Source organism: Gasterosteus aculeatus, chromosome 2 (genome assembly GCF_964276395.1).
Source record: "Gasterosteus aculeatus chromosome 2, fGasAcu3.hap1.1, whole genome shotgun sequence".
In the NCBI taxonomy this organism is placed as follows: Eukaryota; Metazoa; Chordata; class Actinopteri; order Perciformes; family Gasterosteidae; genus Gasterosteus; species Gasterosteus aculeatus.
Genome location: NC_135689.1, coordinates 24,273,943 through 24,296,312, shown reverse-complemented (window position 1 = coordinate 24,296,312; position 22,370 = coordinate 24,273,943). Strand labels below are relative to the sequence as shown.

Sequence of the window (22,370 nt, the reverse complement as noted above, 5' to 3'; positions counted from 1 at the left end):
TGCCGGAAGTTGACATTCACGGTGTCGCATTTCGTCCGATTTGAGGGCCCGGATGTTATTATTGTATTAACATTGTATTGTTGTGTTGTTGGCTAATCCAGCCAATAAAATAAACAGCGTTTATGCATCAAATAATGCTATGAAGTTGTTTGTTATATCAACTATTGCCTAATTTAACCTGAGGGAACCGTATTAGATAACAGCACAAGATCCATTTCCATACTGCAGTTCCAAAATACATCACACATTTAAAATTCTCCCCATGTGGACACGCGTTACAATTAGGAACATGCAAGATATAATCTACGTGTTCATGTCGTTGATCTGCCTGATGTTACAGATACAAAGTCATGTGCCACAGACACACAACTTATGTTAATAATACAATGAAAACACAGGCAATCAAAAGCAAAGACAAGATACAAAGAAAAGGATTTATTCACAAGATTACGCATTTCAAAATATATCCAAACAAAACATTGCGGTCTCAGATGGACTGGTTACAAAACAAAGTACAGAAAGGATGACGAAGTAAAAAGATGGACGACTGTCCTCTCCGTGTGCAGCCGTCCGCTCTGCCCTCATACTCTCTCCAACGCCTCCAACATGATGATGCTGTTTCCTCGGATCACCTTTAGGAGACGAGACCAGAGTGAAGACACTGAACTTCAGACTTTCCCAGTTCCAGGAACTGAAATACAGATGTTAACCCTGCGGGGGCCGGTTGCACTAGCAGCTCATGGTCCAAAGCCATGGTTGTTATGACTTGGCGAGTGTGACATAGTTACACCATCTTTCTTCTCCCGAGACCGGCTGTAAATCTCATGCCCAGTCCGGAGGATAAAAACCACCAGTCGAGGTACTGACCACCATGCCGATGGTGTTCTGCTGTCCTCCTGGGCCCATCTCCAGAGACTCGTCCACCACCAGGTTCATGAAGGGGTCGAACCCGCGCAGGATGCCCTGCACGTGTCTGCCTCCATTCAGCTTCACTGGAAGGAAACAACCCCGTTTGAGCCTCGCTTTTCCTGTCTGCTTTCCAAACAATGTTAAACTATTACTAGAACAATTGAATGATACAAGATATACTTTTCTATGTAAATACATATTTGAGAAGTGGCTTCAGCAGGTATCCTTGAGTCTGTAGAAGATCATTTGTAGGCAGACTCAAGACATTTAAATCACTGTATTTTGAGACGCTTTTAGGAAACGTTCAATAGGATTTGAGTGGATCCCGCAGAAAACGTAATAACGTTATTTAAAGAAACAATATTAGTGCTGCGTCACCGGACACATGATGCAGAAACCCGTTCTTTGTTACATCTGCACATTTAAATGCATCGCTTCCATCCCAAGAACGAAAGGTTCTTCTCGGTTGATCGGAGTAAGTTTCCATTTGAACTGGACTCAGTTTATACGTGTGATGGACAGACAGCGTTTAGTTACTCACGGGAAAGCTTCTTGTCCATGAACCTGAAGAAACACAAGGCAGTGGCTCGTTAATCAGGCTAACACATAGCTAGCATTACAGGCACGGCGTGAGCTAACGTTAGCTAGCTTCCAATGCTAACAATGTGTCGGCGCTTTCCAGCAGACAAAGAAGATTCGAAACACAAAGTCCGTGTTGTTTTAACGCGTCTGCGTAACTTACTTCTTCAGCTCGGGGGGATGCGCTTTGCTCATTTTCTCTGTAATTACTCAAACGACGCCGATGTCGAGACGTTTGCCGCTTCGCGATACAACGGGAGGGAAACGTGCAGTGAGGCACCGGAAGTTCACCGGAAGTCGTCCACCGTGTCGGTTTATTGGTCCGTTTCACCACAGCGCCGCCAAGAGGCCGCGAGGAGATGACGTCATGAGTCTGCGTCTTCACGCGTCGACGCGCTGGTTTCACTTCCTGGTTGTAAAGTCTCGCGTGTGTTGCAGAGCGATTCACCTCCAGAACAACAGGTGGAGTCACGTGTTTTGTTGAAGACGACCTGGAGAGTCACGTCTTTGTGTGTGGAAGACGGTGGTTGCTTTATTTATGTACCATAGACTTTATTGCCCCGTGCATCCACACTGCTGCTTTTCATCAAGGACACATTTGTCCCGTATTTTCCTCCACGACTTTGTTCCCCTCGTTGGTGGAGATCTCCCTCCATGAATCAGAGGCCATCCGGCGTCCTCATAGTCCGCCAATGACGGCTTGTACAAGCGCTCATATTTAAAAGCTCTTCAATCTGATCCGTTCTCTCGTCAACGTTCTTCCTTTTAATAACGGCCGTATTGTGCTGTGAAAACGGAGACGTGAGACTCTAAAGGACGTAGTCAGAGACCAATCACAGCCTTGATGAGGTGTGAAAGGACACGAGGCTCTTGGACACAGAAGCATAAACGAGGCTTTACAGAATATTATCAACGGGACAAGTTTGACATGTTCTACAGTAAATGTGAGGGACAATCATTTATTTAAAATACTTGATGTTATGATGAAGACCAGTGTAAAAGAATCCAGACACAACGTGTAAGGAGAATTGTTTTATTTATTTTCATCATCTATAAGAGCCATAAACTAAAGTAACAAAGTCCTCAAAAAATGAAATCGGAAGCATCAAACTTATCAAATCGTCTTCACAGTACAACTTTGCAAATAGTGACTGAAAATCCTGAAGAAAAACAACCTCCTCAGGTTGATCGCTGCTCATTCACCAAAGCATCAGACCTGCACTCAGCTGACGGGACGCCGACCCCCTGTGGAGCTTTGACAGCACGCACACCCGCTCAAAGCACTTTGTCACTGACAAGACGCAGCAACGAGGATCCAGCAAGACACACCGACTGATTATTGCCAGACGTGCACGAAAAACGACCCCACAGCAAAAGCACACCAGCTATCTGGTGTAAATAGACCCTGACAAGCGGCGCGGCGGCTGGAGCGTCCCACGACGGCCCTGTTCCCTAAACGCACCGCGCGGACATCCTAGCTCTGCAATGTGAGGGGAACTAGGTCCTGATGAGTACAAACAACGACTAAAGACCGGTAGCAGGGCGTTGCATGTTATTTGGAATACTTGTAAGGTTGCTAAAGGTTTAATGTGTAACAATCAACACCGTGCACCTGTTGCTTTAGTGACCTTATTGCAGGTCTCATTCTGAAAAGTGTCGTGCATCTCTGGCGCCAACGACACACGTGGTCCTTTAAGGAATGCTTGGTTTCATCTCACCACAGAGGCCTCCACTGATCGACACACCGTACTGCACAAGAATCAGGCGGCTGACCGGGAAGTGGAACAAATGGAACGTTCTAAAAAGTACCACGTTATGTTTTAGAATATTGATGACAGTATAGTGTGTTTCACAGTGAAAGGCCTAAATAAAACACGCAAACAGCCAAGTACGTCATTCTATTCACCCCCTGATATGTTGGTGTGGACAACATTAAACAGACAGCAAGACCCAACGAACCCAACAGGAATATCTCGAACCCCTCAAGGCAAAAAGGCAATTGCTGACATTCAGACTGGATCTCAGGCGGTTCTGGTCCGATGGGCGTAGCCCTCTGTGATGCTGTCCTCCTCCACTCGGACTCGCAGGTGCTCCTGACAGTGTTCTAGGAAGGAGTCGAGCGCTGAGAAACCCTGCTGGCAAGGCACGCAGTGGTACAGCCTCTGCCTCTTGGAGCCGGGCCACTTGCAGGTGTCCATCTCACTGGTGCACACGCTGCACTGCCGCCGCTTCACCGAGGACTGGTGGAGCTCCACGTGCTCCTGGAGCCGCGACTGCGTAGAGAAAACCTCCGCACAGGAGGGGCAAGGGAACTCTCTCTCCCGCTCTTCCTCCTCCTCCTCCTCCTCCTCCTCCTCAGGCACTTCTCTGCATCGCCCTCGGTCAGCACCCTTGTTCTCTACTTTGGGCACTTTCCTGGGCCTCCCTGGACCAGCCTTCACAGGCTTGTCTACTGCTATGCTGCTATTGTCTGGTAACTTTGAGTCTTTGGTTCGTCCTAGAGGCAGACTTTCGTTTTTGAAGCTGGAGGCTGTGTGCTGCCTGTAATGGGCCCGAAGTGACAAATGATGCAAGAAGACCTTGCTGCAGATCTGACACGGATATGTGCCCACTCTCCTGCGCTTGATTACGACCGGCCTCGGTTCTACGATGTTCTTTTCTCGGCTGTGCTTCTCTTTTCTGTGCATGTACAGCTTTGCAGTGGTCCTGAAAACCATGTCACAAGAGCGGCAGTCCAGAAGCTTGGTTTTGGATTTTTGCATTTTAATCAGAGCTCCGTTCACCTTGGTACTCCGCTCTTCTCCGGCAGAACTTTCCCCTTTGGTCTTTAGCCCCTGCTGGGCATGGTCAGTCCGATTGTGGCGTTGCAGCCCGGACTCCGAGCGGAACGTTGACGAACACAATCGGCACACAGCGGTGCAGCCGGGCCCCGCAGAGTCAGAGGAACCCGAGCGGGCCGAGTCTCCCTCGGGAACAGGTGGACAATCATCTGGAAGGCTTTTTGCGTTAACTACGTCCGATGGTAACGGCGGTTCACTACAACCAGCTTGCTGATGGTGCAGCAGAGCCGGCTTCTGGCTGAAGCCTCTCCCACGCGGGGCGCACCACCCGTATGGCTCTGAGGTTGTGCACGAGGGGCCCGTAGAGCTCCGCCGGGACTCTTCGGGACACCGGTCACACTGGGAAGAGTCCTGTCGGCACTTGTGCAGTTGCAAGGACGACTTCAGGGAGAACTCCTGCCCACAGGACGGACAACGGTGAGGCTTAGGTAATGTGCTTTTCAGCCCCTGGTGACGCAACAGATCTGTTGCATTAGAGAAGCCCTTACCACATTCTTGACAGTCACATGTGGCCAGGCGGGACGGCTGCTGCCTCTGGTTCTGGTTCTGTGTGTGCGGTCTGGGGTCGGCCCGGGCAATGAAGCTGGCGAGCCTCGACAGGGTGTCTGCTGCCGCCTTGCAGCGGCTGAACGACTCGCGGGCCTCGGTGGAGCTCCAGCTGACGCCATCCATCGTCCGTCACCGAGCTGCTCCGCCGCTCTGCAGGGGACAGCAGCAGTTTGAGGCAAACGAAGTGACGAGCGGACAGCCGAAGTTAGTCCGCCGCAATGTGGCTAACGATGGCGATACTTGACGTTAGCTAGCATCCGTTTAAACTACGTAAAAACCAGCACGCAGACCCTTGGTGGCTAACAGCCTGAGGTGGGTCAGGTGAAAGGTCAATGCTGAGGTTACTCACTGTGCTGCGTGACCACAGGTTAGCTTGTTGCTGGCTAACGTTAGCTCGCTGCTGGCTAACGTTAGCTCGCTGCTGGCTACACCGGCAGCTCATAAACGCGCCCCCGCTCGACGGGCGTCTCGTTCCCCGGGTGGGTCCACGCGGTCTGTCGCGGTATCACCGGGGTTCGTGGCCGTAAACCACGCTGACATGTCTGCAAAAGTGAAACCGAAGTTTATGTCACGTTCACGTTACTTCGCTGAGATGACGTCACTTCCGTCGCGTCACGTGCTCCATTCGCAAACGCCTTCCGAGTGCCGACTTGTTTACCCGCTGGTTAGGTGTACGAGGCGCGTATTCATGTTGAAACAAAGGTTTTATTTGTTACATCACATCGTGAGACGTCATGAGGAGATAAAACAGTGAACAACCAGTGGCCCCTGAATGGAAAAATAACTAGTTTAAGGCAAAAGGCATACATTCAACATCACCCACGAAAACATCCAACGCCTTTTAAAGGGTAAAACTAAGTCCATGAACAACAATAGAGCGGCTTTAAAGCAAAACCTGGCCATGAATAAACCATAAATAAGCATAAAACAGTGTTTTCCAGCGATTAAACGATCCCTTTCTCAGACTCAATCTAAGTACCACGATGACCTCGTATGATACCATGAAGTAACCTCAGCCATCTGGTAAACCCATACACAGGCAATTCCTCAATATGGATTAAGATTCATGACAATCGCTATTGAATGTTTGTATAAAATCTCCAGGAATCTAGTGCATAGGAAATCCAGATTATAAACTAATGTGAGGAAATGATGATGATGATGATTGTCATATTGTTATGAAGATCACTGGTAATGAAGGTAGATAGTAGCACACATATTCACGGCCCCCAACCCACAATGTCACAGATACAAATACAAAACACTAGCATAAAAGATACCAAAGCAGTTATCCCTATTATTGTACACTCTAGAAGACAGGAGAACGTGACAAATGCTCATCACAAAGGCACAGTCACACACTGTGAGCTGCACTTTGTCCACAGGACCGTCTCCGGTAGGATGTGGTGTCCAAAGGTCCTCCAGTACGGAACGAGCATCGACGGGGCCTCTGCTCCTCTACGAACAACTATCCTCCGTGCGCTGCTGTGTTTACAGTGAGCACATGTATCTAATTAGATACTTCATAGAGGATCATTTACATTACGCTGCCCTTACTGCGTGCGCCACAGTCTGCAGCTCACATTGTAATATAATAAAAATTATCAGTCAGTTCTGACAAACAATTGAGAAAGGAATTTCAAAGCTACGTAAGCAGAGTGTCTCTGTCTATTCAGAGGCGATGCGATGTACTAGACACTACACACGGGGGCTAATCGTGATTCAACATGCTGACTCATGATGACCAAGGCCAACCGGTACCCAGTGTCTCCATTTGTAAAACCAAACATACCGAATATTTGCTGCGCTTAGGTTTAATACCTAATCGAATTGAGAATATTGGTAATTAAACTGACAAATAAGGACCTTTTGATTGTTCCGTGCACATCAGGTGACCATGAACCAAAACACAAGGGGGGGTCAACCTCAGTGTAGAAGGGTGACAGTGTGTTAAAAGAGAAATAAAGTATTTGCCTGGTTTAGGTATCGTACCTTTAAGGCAAATACCAAACGATATGTTGAAAACAAGAAAAGCGAATCCGTGGAGGGAGTCTTCCACTAAAATGCTCTTCACACCACAGGAGACATTGCATGAGCAGCATACGTTAACCAGCGTGGGATAACTGTACTTATCACACTGTAACAGTCCGTTGACACAGCGCACCCGTCCGCAATGATCGTGTGTTCGCTGAGCAGCCCACGTCCACTGGGACGTTCACCTCCAGGTCCCCTCACAGAAGACACGTGGACGTCTGGAGTGTCTCCAGTACCGGGGGTCCCTGCAGTCACAGTCTGGTCTCGGGGGGGCTGTGCCCCCCCAGCCTATCTCTTGTAGTGGCTTGGCGCATCTGCAAACATGTATTTCAGTCTATACGCTTCAGCCAGGAGGAGACCCACTTCCTCGTTGCCCCAGTGGATTGTGGGAAGGTTCTGCAGTAGCATGAGGAGGCCCTGCAGGGAAACACAAATCCACATTTACAGGGACACTGTTTTGGAACGCAGAGGTTAAAAACCTTAAGGCGGGTGTCTCCTCTGCTTGGATGGAAGAAGATGAGAAGCTCCCACTGTCGACATTAAACAGCGTTCATGGTCTTCTTCAACACAGCTACCTTTAATACCAAATTTTCTCTGCTTCCATGCGCTTGTCTTTACAGCAAGTCGCGTCACTTCAATCAGAACGAATGGTTATGCTCTCAGGTAAGCGTGCAGGACAACGAGGACAGACCGGTACCTGAAAGTCAACCATGGACAGGATTTCTTTGCGCCACTCAATGAGGAACGCCGAACACACGTACAGATGGAAGTGGGAGAAACCCTCCGCTTCAGCCTGCAGGAACAGAGTCAAACACCGTAGAGCTGAGTGACCTCGTCCCCTGCCTTTGGTTGTTGTACCGCTTTACATTTGACAGGGAACAGTCTTCTCTACCTGGTAGGTGTCCCAGAGACGGATGGTGCAGCGCAGCGGCAGCTCCCTCATCAGCAGATTGTTCATCCAGCGGAAAGCAAACTGCAGGTACTCCACCTCATAGCGCTTAAAATGATTGTGAATGTCCTCTGGAGGGAGTGGGGTTACAGATGTGGTTAAAAGTGACCATCTGGAGTCACCTGTGCTATGCTCCACTGTGAGGGGCCACTTACCATCTATCCTGCTGACCAGCTCCTCCAAAGCTTTCACTTTGTTCTGGATTCCAGGCTGCGCAAACGTGTAGTTGTCCTAAAAGAATAACCTGTTCAGTAAACGGGCACATTGGCAGCATTAAACACTGTGTGTGTGTGTGTGGACCTGTATTCCATCCAGAAGCTTGCTCATGCACCAGAAGCTGTCAGCTTCGATGTTCCTCTGCGTGTCCAGAGGCAGCGCTGCCACCTCAAAGTTCTCCACATCTTCTGCAGGGACAACAAACAATACTGAATGAACGCAAAACGACTCGTTGAGAGAAATGTTTTGCTCCGCTGTATCAGCACATTTTCCACCAGTGACTTACTGACAAACTCGGAGAGGAAGACGACGAAGAAGGGCGTGACCAGATCGTTGATTCCCTGCACGTACCCGCTGGCTGGGTGACGGATGGCCCAGATGAAGAGGATGCGCTCAAACACCTGGGGACAGGAAGACGACAACTAACGTTACTGCGTGTGCGCGGAGGAGCGCTGGCTTGATCCCCGGCCTCGCCAATTTGCAGCAGCTCAACCTCCAGGTCCAGTACACCGGGTCTCCGTCGGACGGGGGTTCTGTCTGAAGGGGGTTCTGTCTGAAGGGGGTTCTGTCTGATGGGGGTTCTGTCTGACAGCGGCTACGTCTGATGGGGGTTCTGTCTGACAGCGGCTACGTCTGATGGGGGTTCTGTCTGACAGCGGCTACGTCTGATGGGGGTTCTGTCTGACAGCGGCTACGTCTGATGGGGGTTCTGTCTGAAGGGGGTTCTGTCTGACGGGGGTTCTGTCTGAAGGGGGTTCTGTCTGAAGGGGGTTCTGTCTGAAGGGGGTTCTGTCTGATGGGGGTTCTGTCTCAGTTGTCCCTGCTGCAAATCGTTGCATATACAAATGATAAAGCTCCTGTTGCATTGGTGAATTGGACCCATGTTCTGATGTCTGATGGATGTCCTCATTAGAACTGACTGGAGTTGGAGCAGCTGAACGTGGGTTAAATCACTGAACCACACAGCTTCTCTTTGTGTGAACACAAATCACGTTTGTAAAACCACACGATGTCACCGCATTAGAGGAACCAGCCGGGTTCCCTTTTATGAGACGTCCTTCCTCAGTGAGTGTCCCTCTCATCTACAGCAGCAAACTGCAGCGTTTGCCCCACTCTTACAGGGGGGGCGCCCGCCCCCTCCAAGAAGGCACTGAGGTTCTTTCTACGTTGAGAGAAAACACGGTACCGTAAGAAGGTCCGGCCCCATTTGTCATTTCAGTCCCTCGAGCGTCTGCTTAGTTTGTTCCTCAGTTTCAACCAACACCCAAAACCAAGGGCCCAAAAGGACACGGAGCCAGAAGCCGACCGATGGAACCATTGGAGCTTCTGAAAAGGGTTTGGACGACGTGTCATCTCTCATCTTTGGACAGACATTGTGTGTCCACTCAGCATATTTAACAACGTGAACACAGCGAGTGACGCAATGACGTTCATGCCGTTGGTACGGTAACAGCAGGAGACCCGTGGGGCCTCCTCCCATAGAACGACCAGCATGCATCCATCCGTCTACTCTTTGTTGCTTTGCTTAACGTGATCGGTTGCCATGGCAATCCAGCTCTGTTGGAGGGAGCCGGCAGCCTAAACCTTTGATCTCGCTTCATGAAACAGCCTCCTGAAAGTGATGATGATGAAGATGATGTATGCAAAGCGGAATCCAGCTCTTACCTCTTGTACTACGGGCTGCTGGAACAAGGGAATCAGAGGGTTTGTCCTCGGAATGTCGATGTGGATCTGACAGGAGGAGACATGATCGAGACGTTACTCTACGTAATCAAAGCAGACCACGCTTCATGTAGTTTAAGTTCATTTGTTAAAGGGTATTTTATGTCCATGGTAGACACAATGAATCCCTCCGCTGGTGCTGTTTGGCCCAGAGAGCAGTTCCCCAGCCGGCTCAGTGCCTACGTGTGCCACCTTTGCCTGGAGCGTCCTCATCGACCACTTCTTAGGTTGTACACAATTAATTCTGGAGGGGGGGCGGGCAACACTGTACGACTCCTCCCTGCCACTCAGACCTTTCTCAGTTTGCAATATAGGAAAAGAGAGGATGGAAGTGTTTTCTGCTCGTCTGCAGCTTCCCCTCGTGCAGACTAGGGCGACGGCTAATGGGGACGCAGCAGAACCCTTTCGGGGTGGATGGAGTGTAATCCACCAGCTGGCGCAGTGCTACCTGTCTGTATGTGTCTTTGTAGTGCTCGTCGGTCCTGGAATGGTAATACTGCTCTATGAAGCCAAAGTATTCTTCTCGCTTCCTCCTTAGCACCAGCTCCCTGCGCTCCTTGTTGGCCGGCAGGTAGCCCTGTGGGAGACGGGAGGAGATGTTTGAGATTGGGTCAGGAGAAGCAGACTAACTCATTTCAGACCCAAAGCTGTGCAACGAGGCAGAACACAGGACACGCGACTCACAGAGAGAAGCCTCCACGTGATGGGCCGCACTTCTCTCGGTATGCCCGACCAGCTGTGCTTGCGGAGTTCCTCTGGAAGAGCACACGGTAAGATATGGGTATAGAGCGATACGCTTCATGGCATCCTGTGGGCCTGTGAGGGCGTTGCTCTCCTACCCAGGTCCGTGTTGGGACTAGCCAGCAGCTGCTTGAATTTGTCCAGCCGGTTCTTCTCCCTCACCGTCATGGGCGGTGCTCCCGACGCGTTCTGGTCCGACATGCGGGCCACCAGTGGGATGATGGGGCGCACTGGGAGGGACGGCTGCTTCTGCAGCGTGGAGCGAACTGTGGAGGGAAGCACGAGAACATCTGATGATATGGAGAGAGAACCCACAAGCGCTAAATGCAACCACTGCAAAGAAGAACGACGTTCAGCTCAGCAGCCACAGTCACTGTGTGTTAGATCAGCTTTGCCCTGAAATGGTTGAATAAAATGTGAAGGTACCACATGAGATTTGGAACAACGGCTGTTCAGAAATATTTCCTATTCCAACAGATAACAGAATTAACACATCTCGTCATGAGCATTGGGGTTATGCGATGGGTATAAATCAGCTGAGGGGTCACAAGTATTCTATGCGTACTTTAGAAGGAGATCAAACCAGTCTGGATCAATCTTTGGTTATTCTGACATGAGATGAAGTTCAGGTCAACGGCTAAATGAAAAAGGCGACCCAAGCTGCGTCATAGCACAGCAGTCACAACACTCCATAAACTACCACCTGAACACACCTTTCACCTGGTGATGCTAAAGGACATCATTTCCCCTGGACAACAGGAGATTGTATAAGACGTTGACTGCTGTTTTTATTCACTGGAAAGCTGGTGGACGGTCACCAGGACGGTCACCAGGACAGTCACCAGGACGGTCACCAAGACGGTCACCAAGACGGTCACCAAGACGGTCACCAAGACGGTCACCAAGACGGTCACCAAGACGGTCACCAGGACGGTCACCAGGACGGTCACCAGGACGGTCACCAGGACGATCACCAAGACGGTCACCAGGACAGTCACCAGGACGATCACCAAGACGGTCACCAAGACGGTCACCAAGACGGTCACCAGGACGATCACCAAGACGGTCACCAAGACGGTCACCAGGACGGTCACCAGGACGGTCACCAGGACGGTCACCAGGTGGGAAGCCGGCTTGAAGAGCATAATTGCGATAAGACACATTATCAGTGAACAGTCCTGTGGTGTTCTCCCGGCTATCTCATGGTCTCTACCTGGAAACACATCTGTGCACATGGGGATCAGAGGGGATCTGGAGAAACATCTTCAGGACTGTAGATGTTGAGGTCGGCCGTGCTAAAGGCCTGATATGAGGTCATTGGCTGCTGTGTGCTGCCTACATACCAGAGGACGTGTTGAGGTGGACGTCACTCGTAGACTTGACAACCCTGCTGTTGACGTCCTCCTTCCACGCATGCTGGAGGTCTGGATCCCCGGTGCTGGGAAGGTGGGACACTCTGTCTTCCGTGTCCCCGAGCGGATTCTGCAGCTGCGGGGTAGAATCACAGGGGAACGTCTCCCGTCACACTCCATGGCCATGGTTGCTCAGGGATAAACAGGAGGTCCTGTAGCTACCTGGTTCTGGATTGACGAAGAGGGGAGGCCTGATGGGAGGGAGGACGTTTGGGCTGGAGTCCCAAGGAAGTCCTCGTCCTCCTCTTCGTCGATGTCCCAAGCGTCATTGGTGCTGCGGGCGAACTCGTGGAAGCTGGAGGCTTTTTTAGCCTTGAGATTGTTGAACTTGGGCTTTGTGTCTTTGGGATACCTGCAGAGGGACACATTGAGACATCAAACAGAAAGAAAGAGAGACAGACAGATGGAGAAGGGTCTCACTCACATCGGAGCTGGTGCAATATTTAGGCAGGAACTGAGGAGATGATGTCACTCAAAAGGAACACAAAAGAAACTCAACGATCCCGCAAAAACAGCTGAACGATGTAGACGGCAAACTGGTGCAGTGCTGGTTCATGCATTCAACACATGTTCAAGTACTGGAAGCATCAAGCAAAACAAGGTTGGAAATGGGAGACAAATAACCGGACGCCATGCAGCCCGGTTGGGTTTGGCACTTACGTGCGTCGCAACCGTGGGTCGAGAGGAGGATGCTGCGCTCCATAAACTGGTTGTACACTGTAGAAGATGACAAGTGAACCACTGTCACCTCTGCAACACATGTGGCCCCCCCAGTGTGAGTGACCCCGAGTGACCCGGCCAGAGCCCTGACTGGAACCCGATTCAACACCTCTGGAGATGTGAACACGTCTGCGCTCCAACCTGATGGAAGCCAAGAGCGTAACCGCATGCTTTGGGAGGGTCGTGTCCCCCCCCAATATACAGCAGTCAATGTAAAACATGTGTTTCCTTCCTCTTATGAACCGTTTGTTAAGCGAAACGCATCGGGACTCTCTGAGTGCCCCCCCCCCCCGTCGACCGTAGCGTCCACCCCCTCAATGTCTAAACCATGGTTACATCCTCAATGGAACCTGAGAGCTTCTGCAAAGACAAACAGAAGAAACTGCAGGTGGACAAGCTTGTGGTGTCCGAGTCCAGATGACTGGAGGCTGTGAGAACTTTTTAAATACATCATTTTGATCAACTCTTCTTAAAGGTTTTGGGACGGAGGGTGTTGCATGTGTACACATCGCAAGGCCCTCTGAACTTTTACTAATGGTCAGCACTGCATGCACAGTAGCCCGGGGCCTCTGGTGTGGAACAGTGAGTCCCCACAGGCGAACGTCGTCAACCCGTCCCTCTGCACGGACACACCGGCAGTACGCCTGCTGGCTGAGAGCGCTGCTTATCTGGCAGGGCCACACTCTCATTGGCCTCAGACTGCTTTTATCAGGAGAGCTTCAAGGGCAGGCTGCCCCCCCCCCCAGTATGTAAACCTTGTTTAAACAGTAGCGGCCTGTTTCCTGTCCAAACCTGCGTGTTTTCAACCACAGCTAAAGAGAGGAGTGTGATCACACACACAGTGCAGGGATGAGTGAGTACTGTGTATGGAGGCGGCTCCCTGCGGGCTGCGGGGGGTCCTGATCCTGAGCCTGATGCTTATGGAGTCAGATACCAGACTTTTCATGAACTAACTTTATGAATCACAAGCCACGGACGCGGTTTGGGGTGTCATCAGTAGCAGAAGGGACGCGCCGGTGAGCTGCGTCTCTCCCAGCGGGGGGTTTCCGCGCGGTGCGCGCGCGCAGCATGGTGCCCTGACAGTGACAGCTCGGGCCGCGAGACAGATCGACAGCTGCTGGTTCAACGCCTCATCTCGTCCATCGCGTCTAACAACACCGCGTGAATCTGCCCCGCAGGAACGCGCCGTTCGTCCCGCTTCGTGTAACCAGGCGGAGGAGAAGCGACCCACCTTCCGGGAACCTTCGCGCTTCTCCTCCAGAAATGCACCCTGTTGTCGGTGGCCATCCTCGGATCAGAGACGCCCTTCACACCGCCACGGAGACCGACCCCTCGCCGGAACAAACCATCGGGACACGGCTCCTGCGCTGGTCCCCGCTCGGCTCCTCCTGTTCGGCCCACGGACGTTCAACCGACCGGCAGACGGAGATATTCGGCCTCTCTGCGCGACGGTGTCCGGTCCGGAGCGCTGGAAGCCGCCATCTTGGATCACACCGACGGAAGCACGTGATTGGCGGGCGAGTGGAGCAGGTGCAGTGGGAGCGGCCAATAGGATGAGGAGTTGGAGGGACGGTCACGTGGGCTTGCTCAGCCGCGTTGTCAACCTGCAGAAGCTCAAAGGCAGAGGAACTGTCGTGTGGACGTAACGTGTATATGACGTCACAGCGTGCAAGAACAAACTTAAGACTAACATTTCCAGTTAGTAGTTGTGGTGAGATGGAAATCATTTTACTGGTGGGAAGAATTCTAAATAAGCGGGTATGACGTCATTAAATGTCATATTTTGACCGTAGAAAAATCCTTTTTGAAGGCGTTCAAATAGCCGTCCCTCATAGCCTGCTAGTGGCTGCTTTAGACTTAAACACTAAGGTTTATTTAGTTGATTGGTCAATGTTAAAATCACTTTTCATGCATGACTACTTATTTCCAAGACACATACAAGCACACTCTGATGAACATAAGATCCAAGGTGGTGCTTTTATGGAAGTCTTTTACCCATGTATGAAATCAACTAATTGAACTTGTCCACAATAGTAGATGAGTTTTGACTAAGAATTCCTTTCTGAAGGGACAGCCCCACTTACCCAGGCAGCTTCACGTTTACATTTAAGTTAGTTAAATAGCCCACTTGATGATTTAATGATCGTCATAGAATCGGACAGGTGAGACACCTGACCTTTCCTCCCGCTGACCTTACTGGAGGGTCAACCTCCTCCATCACCGTCTGGTGCGCTGTAGCCACAGCCAAGGACGGGCTGCAATCTGCAGGACTTGTTTGCTTCTAGGACCCTGAAGCTAAAAAGATGGTGGCTGTCCCCTCTCACCCCGGACAAAACCTGTTTGTGCCCCTTCCATCTGGCAGGAGGCTGAGGTCCATCAGGACTACGACCTCCCGCCACACCAACAGTTTCTTCCCGTCGGCTCATCAACAGAGCCGGTCCCCCACTGACTGACATCCCACCGGTCACTCCCTTCACTCCATGTCTGACATATTTTGGTAATAAATGTTTCCTGATTCCTGAACAAAAGTTTCCCGTAAAGAGAAATGTAACTCCTTTATTGCATTCCATGGAGAAACACAGATATCCACCAGGCTCATTAGTAGAGTTTATGTAAAAATAGATGAATGAATGTGCAAAGGTTCTTCTTGAAGTAGTTCTCCTATTACAAAGCACAAACACACACAAACCAAAACACTTCCTCTTCTCTCCGACCCCTCGATGCTGCATGTCGCCGCTCCGTCCACACGAGGGACGCTTTCTTCTGCAATGAGCTTCGGTGATAATGAAACTCGAAGAACCAGCTCCTGTTTACTGTAAATGTTTGAAAGGGGACTCGATCGACAGCCAAATCCACTGAGTCATCACTCGTTGAACAAAGTCATTTTATTTCCTCATTGTTCAGGAGATTGACTCACACAGAACATTTAGAAGTTCTTCATATTCAAATGTAGGCAAATGGATGGTTTGGAGACTGGACCGGGGTTCCTCTTCATGCCGGCGCGTATTTGACTTGCAGGTGCTCTGCTGTGTGTTTGTTTAGTAAAATCACCGTAGTCACTTGCCCCCCCCCACCAACGCCAACCGACAACATCCAGGTGGGAGCTTATTTTGGGTTACCTGCTGCACAGCTGCCATGCCTTCACGGGCCGAGAGGAAGCGTGCGCTGTGGATATCACGCTCATTCACGTCTGGGATTATGCGTCAGTAGAAGGAGGGATTGTGAAGGTTGGTCTCCAGTGCAGTTTGTTTTTGTGGTTTTTGAGTCCTGAAGGAATCACAGGTGTGAAAATAGTAAGCGGCTTTCAGCACTTTTCTTGTTTCACGTTGAACTTTTTATGTTGCTACGTAACCATTGTTTTTTGTGGTATATTAAACTAATTCTCAGCCAATAATTTCAGTGTTATTTTTTATTTAAAATAAAAACCCTTTAGTGCTATTTCTGTCAGAATAGAGTGACAATAACTTAAATAAGATGATCATGGTGCTTCCTGGTGGCGCGTGCTCAGTTGCCCCCCCGGAGAGGATAGCATTGTGATTTCTGTTCTTTGCCTGGATGCTCAAGGGTCAACAAAACCACTGACAGCCTTCTCTGAGAAAAGAGGAACCTTTTTATCTCGGTTGTCCTGCTGACATCGATGTGTTGGAGAAGCTTTGGGGAGATAAATAGCTTCTCCTTCAGTCCTGCGGGTGAATTTTCCTCCACTCACAATGACGGTGCCAAAGAAACGTCATTGAATGAAAGTTGCAAAGAGCCTTTTTTTTATGTCCGAGTTTATGCAAAGCTTGTCCCATATGTAAACTTTATACAACTGAAGTGCTTTACTTACTTTACTTTTAAGTTCCCCTCTAAATGTAGAATAGCTTTTATGATATTTAATGTGTCTGTATCACACAAAAGGACATTTTAAATGTGTATTCATTTACAGCATTTGTCATGAATACTTTACACATTAAAACTGTGTAAGTATCTGTTCTACGCTGATTAATAAACACTAACCTTTAGTTGAGGTTTGTACATACTGGTGAAATGTTACCAAAGTTGATAATGAGATGTCTTCACTACCAAACAATGCCTGACTTTACCCTTCAATCACATGTGGACGTGCAGCCGGGTTCTTCATCTCCAGGTCGATGGGTCATCACAGCTGCTTCACTCTCAACAGGCCACAAAGGATGGAGACTTCTGTGAGAAAGGTAGGAGCCACGTTCACTTCTCCCTCCTGACAACACCAGGTGACTTTTACCTCTCACCCAGTGTTCCTCCCTCCTGAAAACCTCTCACCCAGTGTTCCTCACTCCTGAAAACCTCTCACCCAATGTTCATCCCTCCAGAAAACCACTCACCCAGTGTTCATCCCTCCAGAAAACCTCTCACCCAGTGTTCCTCCCTCCTGAAAACCTCTCACCCAGTGTTCCTCCCTCCTGAAAACCTCTCACCCAGTGTTCCTCACTCCTGAAAACCTCTCACCCAGTGTTCCTCACTCCTGAAAACCTCTCACCCAGTGTTCCTCCCTCCAGAAAACCTCTCACCCAGTGTTCGTCACTCCTGAAAACCTCTCACCCAGTGTTCCTCACTCCTGAAAACCTCTCACCCAGTGTTCCTCCCTCCAGAAAACCTCTCACCCAGTGTTCCTCACTCCTGAAAACCTCTCACCCAGTGTTCCTCCCTCCCGAAAACCTCTCACCCAGTGTTCCTCCCTCCTGAAAACCTCTCACCCACTGTTCCTCCCTCCTGAAAACCTCTCACCCACTGTTCCTCACTCCTGAAAACCTCTCACCCAGTGTTCCTCACTCCTGAAAACCTCTCACCCAGTGTTCCTCACTCCTGAAAACCTCTCACCCAGTGTTCCTCACTCCTGAAAACCTCTCACCCACTGTTCCTCACTCCTGAAAACCTCTCACCCAGTGTTCCTCCCTCCAGAAAACCTCTCACCCACTGTTCCTCCCTCCCGAAAACCACTCACCCAGTGTTCCTCCCTCCCAAAAACCTCTCACCCTCCCAAGTCCTCCTCCCCCCTCCCCTCTCCTCTCCTCTCCTCCCTCCTTCTTGGAGCTGTAGTTTGTGCAGCGGGCATTTTGTTATTTGTTGCTGGTCATCAAAGGGGAGGCAGTACCCGGCTGCTTGTGACTCCTCGCGGGGTGAGTGAGCACCTGAAGGCCTCTCGGTGGGACGGCGTATCAGCCTTTCCATGGCACCCACCGGGTCGGTGAGCAACAGAGGAGTTCGGCTGGACGTGAGACAGCAGGGGACCACCTGGATAGAGGGTTTCCTCCATTCCGCCATTGGTCAGAGACCAATGGCGTCTTAGGCCCGCCCCCCAATGCTCTTATTGGCTGAGACGCGTGATAACCCCCCCAGCCAGCAGCCCCCCATACATGCGGTAGATGTAAATATAAGTGTGTGTTTTTGTACATATATATATATATATATATATATACACTGCTCCAAAAGGAAAGGAACAATCTTGTATCCACCTCCTCCAGGAGGGAACATCCATGCTGTTGCAAGGAGATGTGATGTTTCTCACAATGGAGATTCCAGGAGACAGGCAGTTACTGTGGGAGAGCTGGACGGGGCCGTAGAAGGTCCAATATCTGCTGCTTTGTGCACTTAGTCCTACAGAATGACCTCCAGCAGGCCTCTGCTGTGAAGGTCTCAAACACGAGAAGCAGCTTCCTGAGGGCGTCCTGCAGGGTGGCTCATAATGTAGCGTAAGTCGCTTTGGATTAAAGCCACAGCTAAATGACCTGACAGCTTTTCACAGATGAGAGCAGGTTCACCTTGAGCCCCTGTGAGGGACGTACAAAGGTCTGGAGGAGCCAAGGAGAACACGACGCTGCCCGCAACAGCGGTTTGGTGGGTGATGGTTTTGGCGAGTGTGCAGGCAGCATCTGATTAAGGAATTGGTGCCGTTGAAGGGCCCTGACATAAAATGAAGCCCTCCTTGGGCTGAAACCTTTATTTCCATCAAAAGATGTGACATCCTTTCGTTCCTAAGACATTAAACTCCATATCAGATAAGATATCCAACATATTTGTTTTTCCGGATGTGTAAATATAAATGTATGAAATTAAATGATCGTAGTGTGGTAGACGGCGTTAGAGGGGTGAGAGCAGAGGAGGGGGAGGAGGGGGAGGATAGTGTGTGTTTTGTGGTGTGCACTTATCGTAAAACAGCCCGTGGACAAAGCCGGGCTTTGCTTTTAGCAAGTAGCCATTTGTACCTCTGCGTCGTTATCACACTACTTGTTATGGACTCACAAACACGCACACAGGAAACCGCCCCTATGGTGGTCTTAATGCACACACACAGTTTGTCTCTGGGGGGAGTGTGTGTGTGTGTGTGTGAGTTAAGAACGGGACTCATGAGCATTGTGTTTATGAGAGGAAGCTCTAATGACTCTGTCACCAGTAAACAGGTTCTGAATTGTGTATTACACACACACACACACACACACACACTAAGTATTCCACCGATAGCCCCCCGTAGGCGTCCGTAGGCAGAAATGCTCACAGTGCAGTTGTCGTAGATTGGATTTACACTTTACAGCAGTCACACGTCTGACCTCACGTTTCTCTTCCTCTAACTTTACAACTTGTCTGCAGCCATATTTGTTATCATTTTAGTCCATATTGGTTGAGCGCCCCACAGTTTGGGAACCTCTGACATGACCCATCTGCTGTAGGAGGCAGGAGGGAGCAACCAGGTAGCCTCTTTACATGCAGTCATTGTTCTATGCTGCTGGGACTGAAGGGGCTTTAGGCTCCTCACCTGTGTTCAACTGCTTCTACAGTTTCCTCCGCTTGCTAAACGTCAGCGAGCACAACTGGAGTCACGAGTGCAAAACTCTGTCTGCAGAGCAGCCGTTCATGAGGACCGAACTCTGGTTCCTCTTCATCAAAACTCTCCACACTGATCACATGACGTACACACAACCTGCACAACACTGTGGATTCACAGCACTTTGTTCAGATGCAACACGCTGCTGTCAGAACTGAACCACACATTCAACACGCAATGTGCCTTTAAAACACTGAGGATTCTATTCAGCTGAAAGGCTGAGCAGGCGTCTTGTTTTAGACTTGTTAGTGAACACACACACACACACACACGCACATATATATATATATATATATATATATATATATATATTACAGTATATATAGGTAGAGCTCAGAAAGACTCATTTTGTAAATGGAAGAAGGAAGACGGGTTGGTGGAGGGAGACAAAGAAGACAAAGAGCTGTTATATCAGATGAAATAAGGGCTTCACTTATAGACCATGTGGTCACAGTTTTGCACATGTGACTCCAGTTGATGTTTAGCAATGGAAAAAAACTGTAATACTATCCTTTGCTTCCATCGCACGCAGAACTAATGCTGATGCTTTTCATATGTGATGAATATTTTCTTGCTTATTCAAAGCACACGTCTACGGGCTGTTACTAAGTCTCATTAACGGAACTATAGACACACATAACCAATGAAGTAGTCGTCGTATATTACTGGCTTTGCTAAGTTACTCTGGCATTCTGTGACAGCTCTTCCCTTTTCTGGCGTTCACTTTGTGTACATTAAAAAGTCCAAACCTGGAGGCTCTGCTGCACCACAGACAATCTCCTATATTCTGAATACAGAATACATCATTATTGTTGTATTCTGGTGCATTTTTTGGTACCAGTGTTTTGTGTAATACATTTATTTGTTCCTGCTCATCTCTGCTTACTCCCACTACCAATGTTCACGGGACACAGCGGCCTGCAGGCGGCGTTAACAACGAGTCTCATGTAAGAACCAGTGGGGTCAGCGTGAAGCGCCATAGTTCAGCAAGTGCAGATTGTTTTGTTTGCTATTGATTTGATCCGATGGATCACGCGTACATGGTGAAGATGGAGCTTATTGTAATGTGGTCATCTCATAGTTCATAGCAGACAGGCTGCATTGTGGGCTACACAGAGAGGGAGAATGAAATGGATTCTAAACAGCCCAAAACCAACAACGCTGAACAACTTTAACCAGAGAGAGCCGGGGGGGGGGGGGGGGGGTCCATCTACCAGGAGGGACAGAAGCACAATGTGTACATGAATGTGACTGTGTGTGCGTTAGTGGACACTGTCGGTTGGGTTGCTATTCTTGCTCCATCCCATAATATTGGATGATTTTATGGGTCTCGTGTGTCTCTCCAATCCAGCTGCTTGGTGATGCGACGTGCGCATGAAGAGTGAAGCCGTAGTTACAAACCAACACGGGACAAACGATTCAGTCAACTTTGAACCGACTGGTATTTGTTGCACCTTTTAGAAACATTTACATGTTGTTCTCAGGATCCATGAAGCTCCCATTGTGAACGAAGTCTTTAGTTATTAACTGGTTCTGTTTTTTATTGCAGTAATTGTTACTTTAATACATTCACGTAAGAATTTCTGTATGGCCGTGATTACAATTGACACATTCTGTAGTCGGAGATTTTGGCCGTGTTGCCGTCTCCTAAGAGTGTATGACACTGAACTGCATGTGTCAACCTGTGATATCGCCCATTATATCTCATTTTGTATAACACAGAATCACATATTAAGAGTGTTTACAATGTGCACACATCGTCTGTCTCCTCCAAACATGCGTGCACATGTTATGTAAAGGCTTTGTTGTTTAGGATCTAATGTGTCACTTTCCCTTTTTTGCCGGCAAATTGAGTCAATAGCAAAGTGTTTGAAACCTATTTAACATCAATCCGTTTGGTAGAATGCATACGTGGGACCTGCATGTGGCTACGAGCGGTTGCTGTTGTTCTGTCTTCTCTCCAGCAGGTGTCCCTGCTGCAGAGTATTGAAGACTCCTCTGTCTCCTCTCCTCTTCACTGGCATCCTAGACGCTGCAGGGATGCAGCCTCCTGCGTCCTTCACTCTGCACTCTTTCAGTTAAGGGACATTGTTAACTTGGACACAGTTCAGTGTGTAATGCTGGTTGTGTGTCTTTCACTCACTCGTGTACCTCTTTGTGCTCAGTTAGCCGTGAGCTGCGGCAGCATTCGGCTCATGTACGCCGCACCTTGTTGACTTTCGCCTCATTAGGAGGCCAAATGAATATGACGAGTTGTGACATTCGGCTGCAGCTGGAACAAATGTGGCAGCCGCTCACTCTGCGGCCGAGCCAATTTCCCTCTCTCTCCACACGCACACTCACACACACACACACACACACACAGACGCGTATACGTGTTTCCCCATTATTTTTCATGGAGCGGCCTTGTGGGGTTGATGGGTTCGCAACAATATTGGAAATGTAGATGGGCCTCTGTTTTGAATTGGATTGCACGCTTTGATGCAGAGACAGATTGTAAACTGTGATTTTATTAAATCCTTCATTAGGATTCATCAGTGAGATTGGATCAGAAAAAGGTCACCGTGCAGATGCGCCCCCCCCCCCACCTCTCTCTTCTTTTCCCCACCCCCCTTATATATGCCCTCGTTCCCATTCTCTCTTGTTTACCCCCTCTTCCCTCCCTCCCTCCCTCCCTCCCTTCATGCTCTCCTTTCTCCCTCTCTTCGCTTGCAGACCATTGCCCGAAACAAATTTGCGATGAAAATGGGAAAAAATGATCATCATGGGCCTGCTAGAGAAACACAAGGTGAAAGTGACATTATCCCCCCCGCCCGGACCCCCACCCTCCTCCTTTCAGCCATCTAGGCTGGCGC

General features: G+C 49.5%; 3 protein-coding genes across 5 annotated transcripts; all 3 read right to left on the bottom strand.

Annotated features, from left to right (window-relative positions):
* Positions 1–420: 420 nt before the first annotated feature.
* Positions 421–1,878, bottom strand: snrpg (small nuclear ribonucleoprotein polypeptide G). Its single transcript, XM_040193221.2, has 4 exons — positions 1,652–1,878; positions 1,451–1,473; positions 868–992; positions 421–632 (listed from the first exon to the last, which is right to left on the bottom strand). Exons 1-4 carry the CDS (start codon positions 1,681–1,683, stop codon positions 582–584), a joined length of 231 nt encoding a protein of 76 aa, XP_040049155.1. The 5' UTR covers positions 1,684–1,878; the 3' UTR covers positions 421–581.
* A 631-nt stretch (positions 1,879–2,509) lies between these two features.
* LOC144383047 (uncharacterized) lies at positions 2,510–5,868 on the bottom strand. Of its 2 annotated transcripts, XM_078087661.1 has the most exons (3): positions 5,227–5,868; positions 4,817–5,027; positions 2,510–4,724 (listed from the first exon to the last, which is right to left on the bottom strand). In XM_078087661.1, the coding sequence occupies exons 2-3, from the start codon at positions 4,994–4,996 to the stop codon at positions 3,510–3,512; spliced, it is 1,395 nt and encodes a 464-aa protein (XP_077943787.1). In that variant the 5' UTR covers positions 4,997–5,027; positions 5,227–5,868; the 3' UTR covers positions 2,510–3,509. The 2 variants fall into 2 exon arrangements, with proteins under 2 accessions (XP_077943787.1, XP_077943786.1); XM_078087660.1 differs by having other exon boundaries at positions 2,510–5,027; positions 5,227–5,806.
* On the bottom strand, positions 5,563–14,179 carry tbc1d22b (TBC1 domain family, member 22B). 2 transcript variants are annotated; one of them, XM_078087659.1, is made up of 15 exons: positions 13,903–14,179; positions 12,612–12,668; positions 12,376–12,529; positions 12,114–12,303; positions 11,883–12,027; positions 10,638–10,805; positions 10,483–10,553; positions 10,247–10,375; positions 9,742–9,807; positions 8,363–8,477; positions 8,161–8,264; positions 8,016–8,091; positions 7,804–7,931; positions 7,609–7,704; positions 5,563–7,328 (listed from the first exon to the last, which is right to left on the bottom strand). In XM_078087659.1, coding segments are annotated over exons 3-15 (1,419 nt in total). In that variant the 5' UTR covers positions 12,378–12,529; positions 12,612–12,668; positions 13,903–14,179; the 3' UTR covers positions 5,563–7,199. The 2 variants fall into 2 exon arrangements, with proteins under 2 accessions (XP_077943785.1, XP_040049096.2); XM_040193162.2 differs by lacking the exon at positions 12,376–12,529.
* Between the last annotated feature and the right edge of the window lie 8,191 nt (positions 14,180–22,370).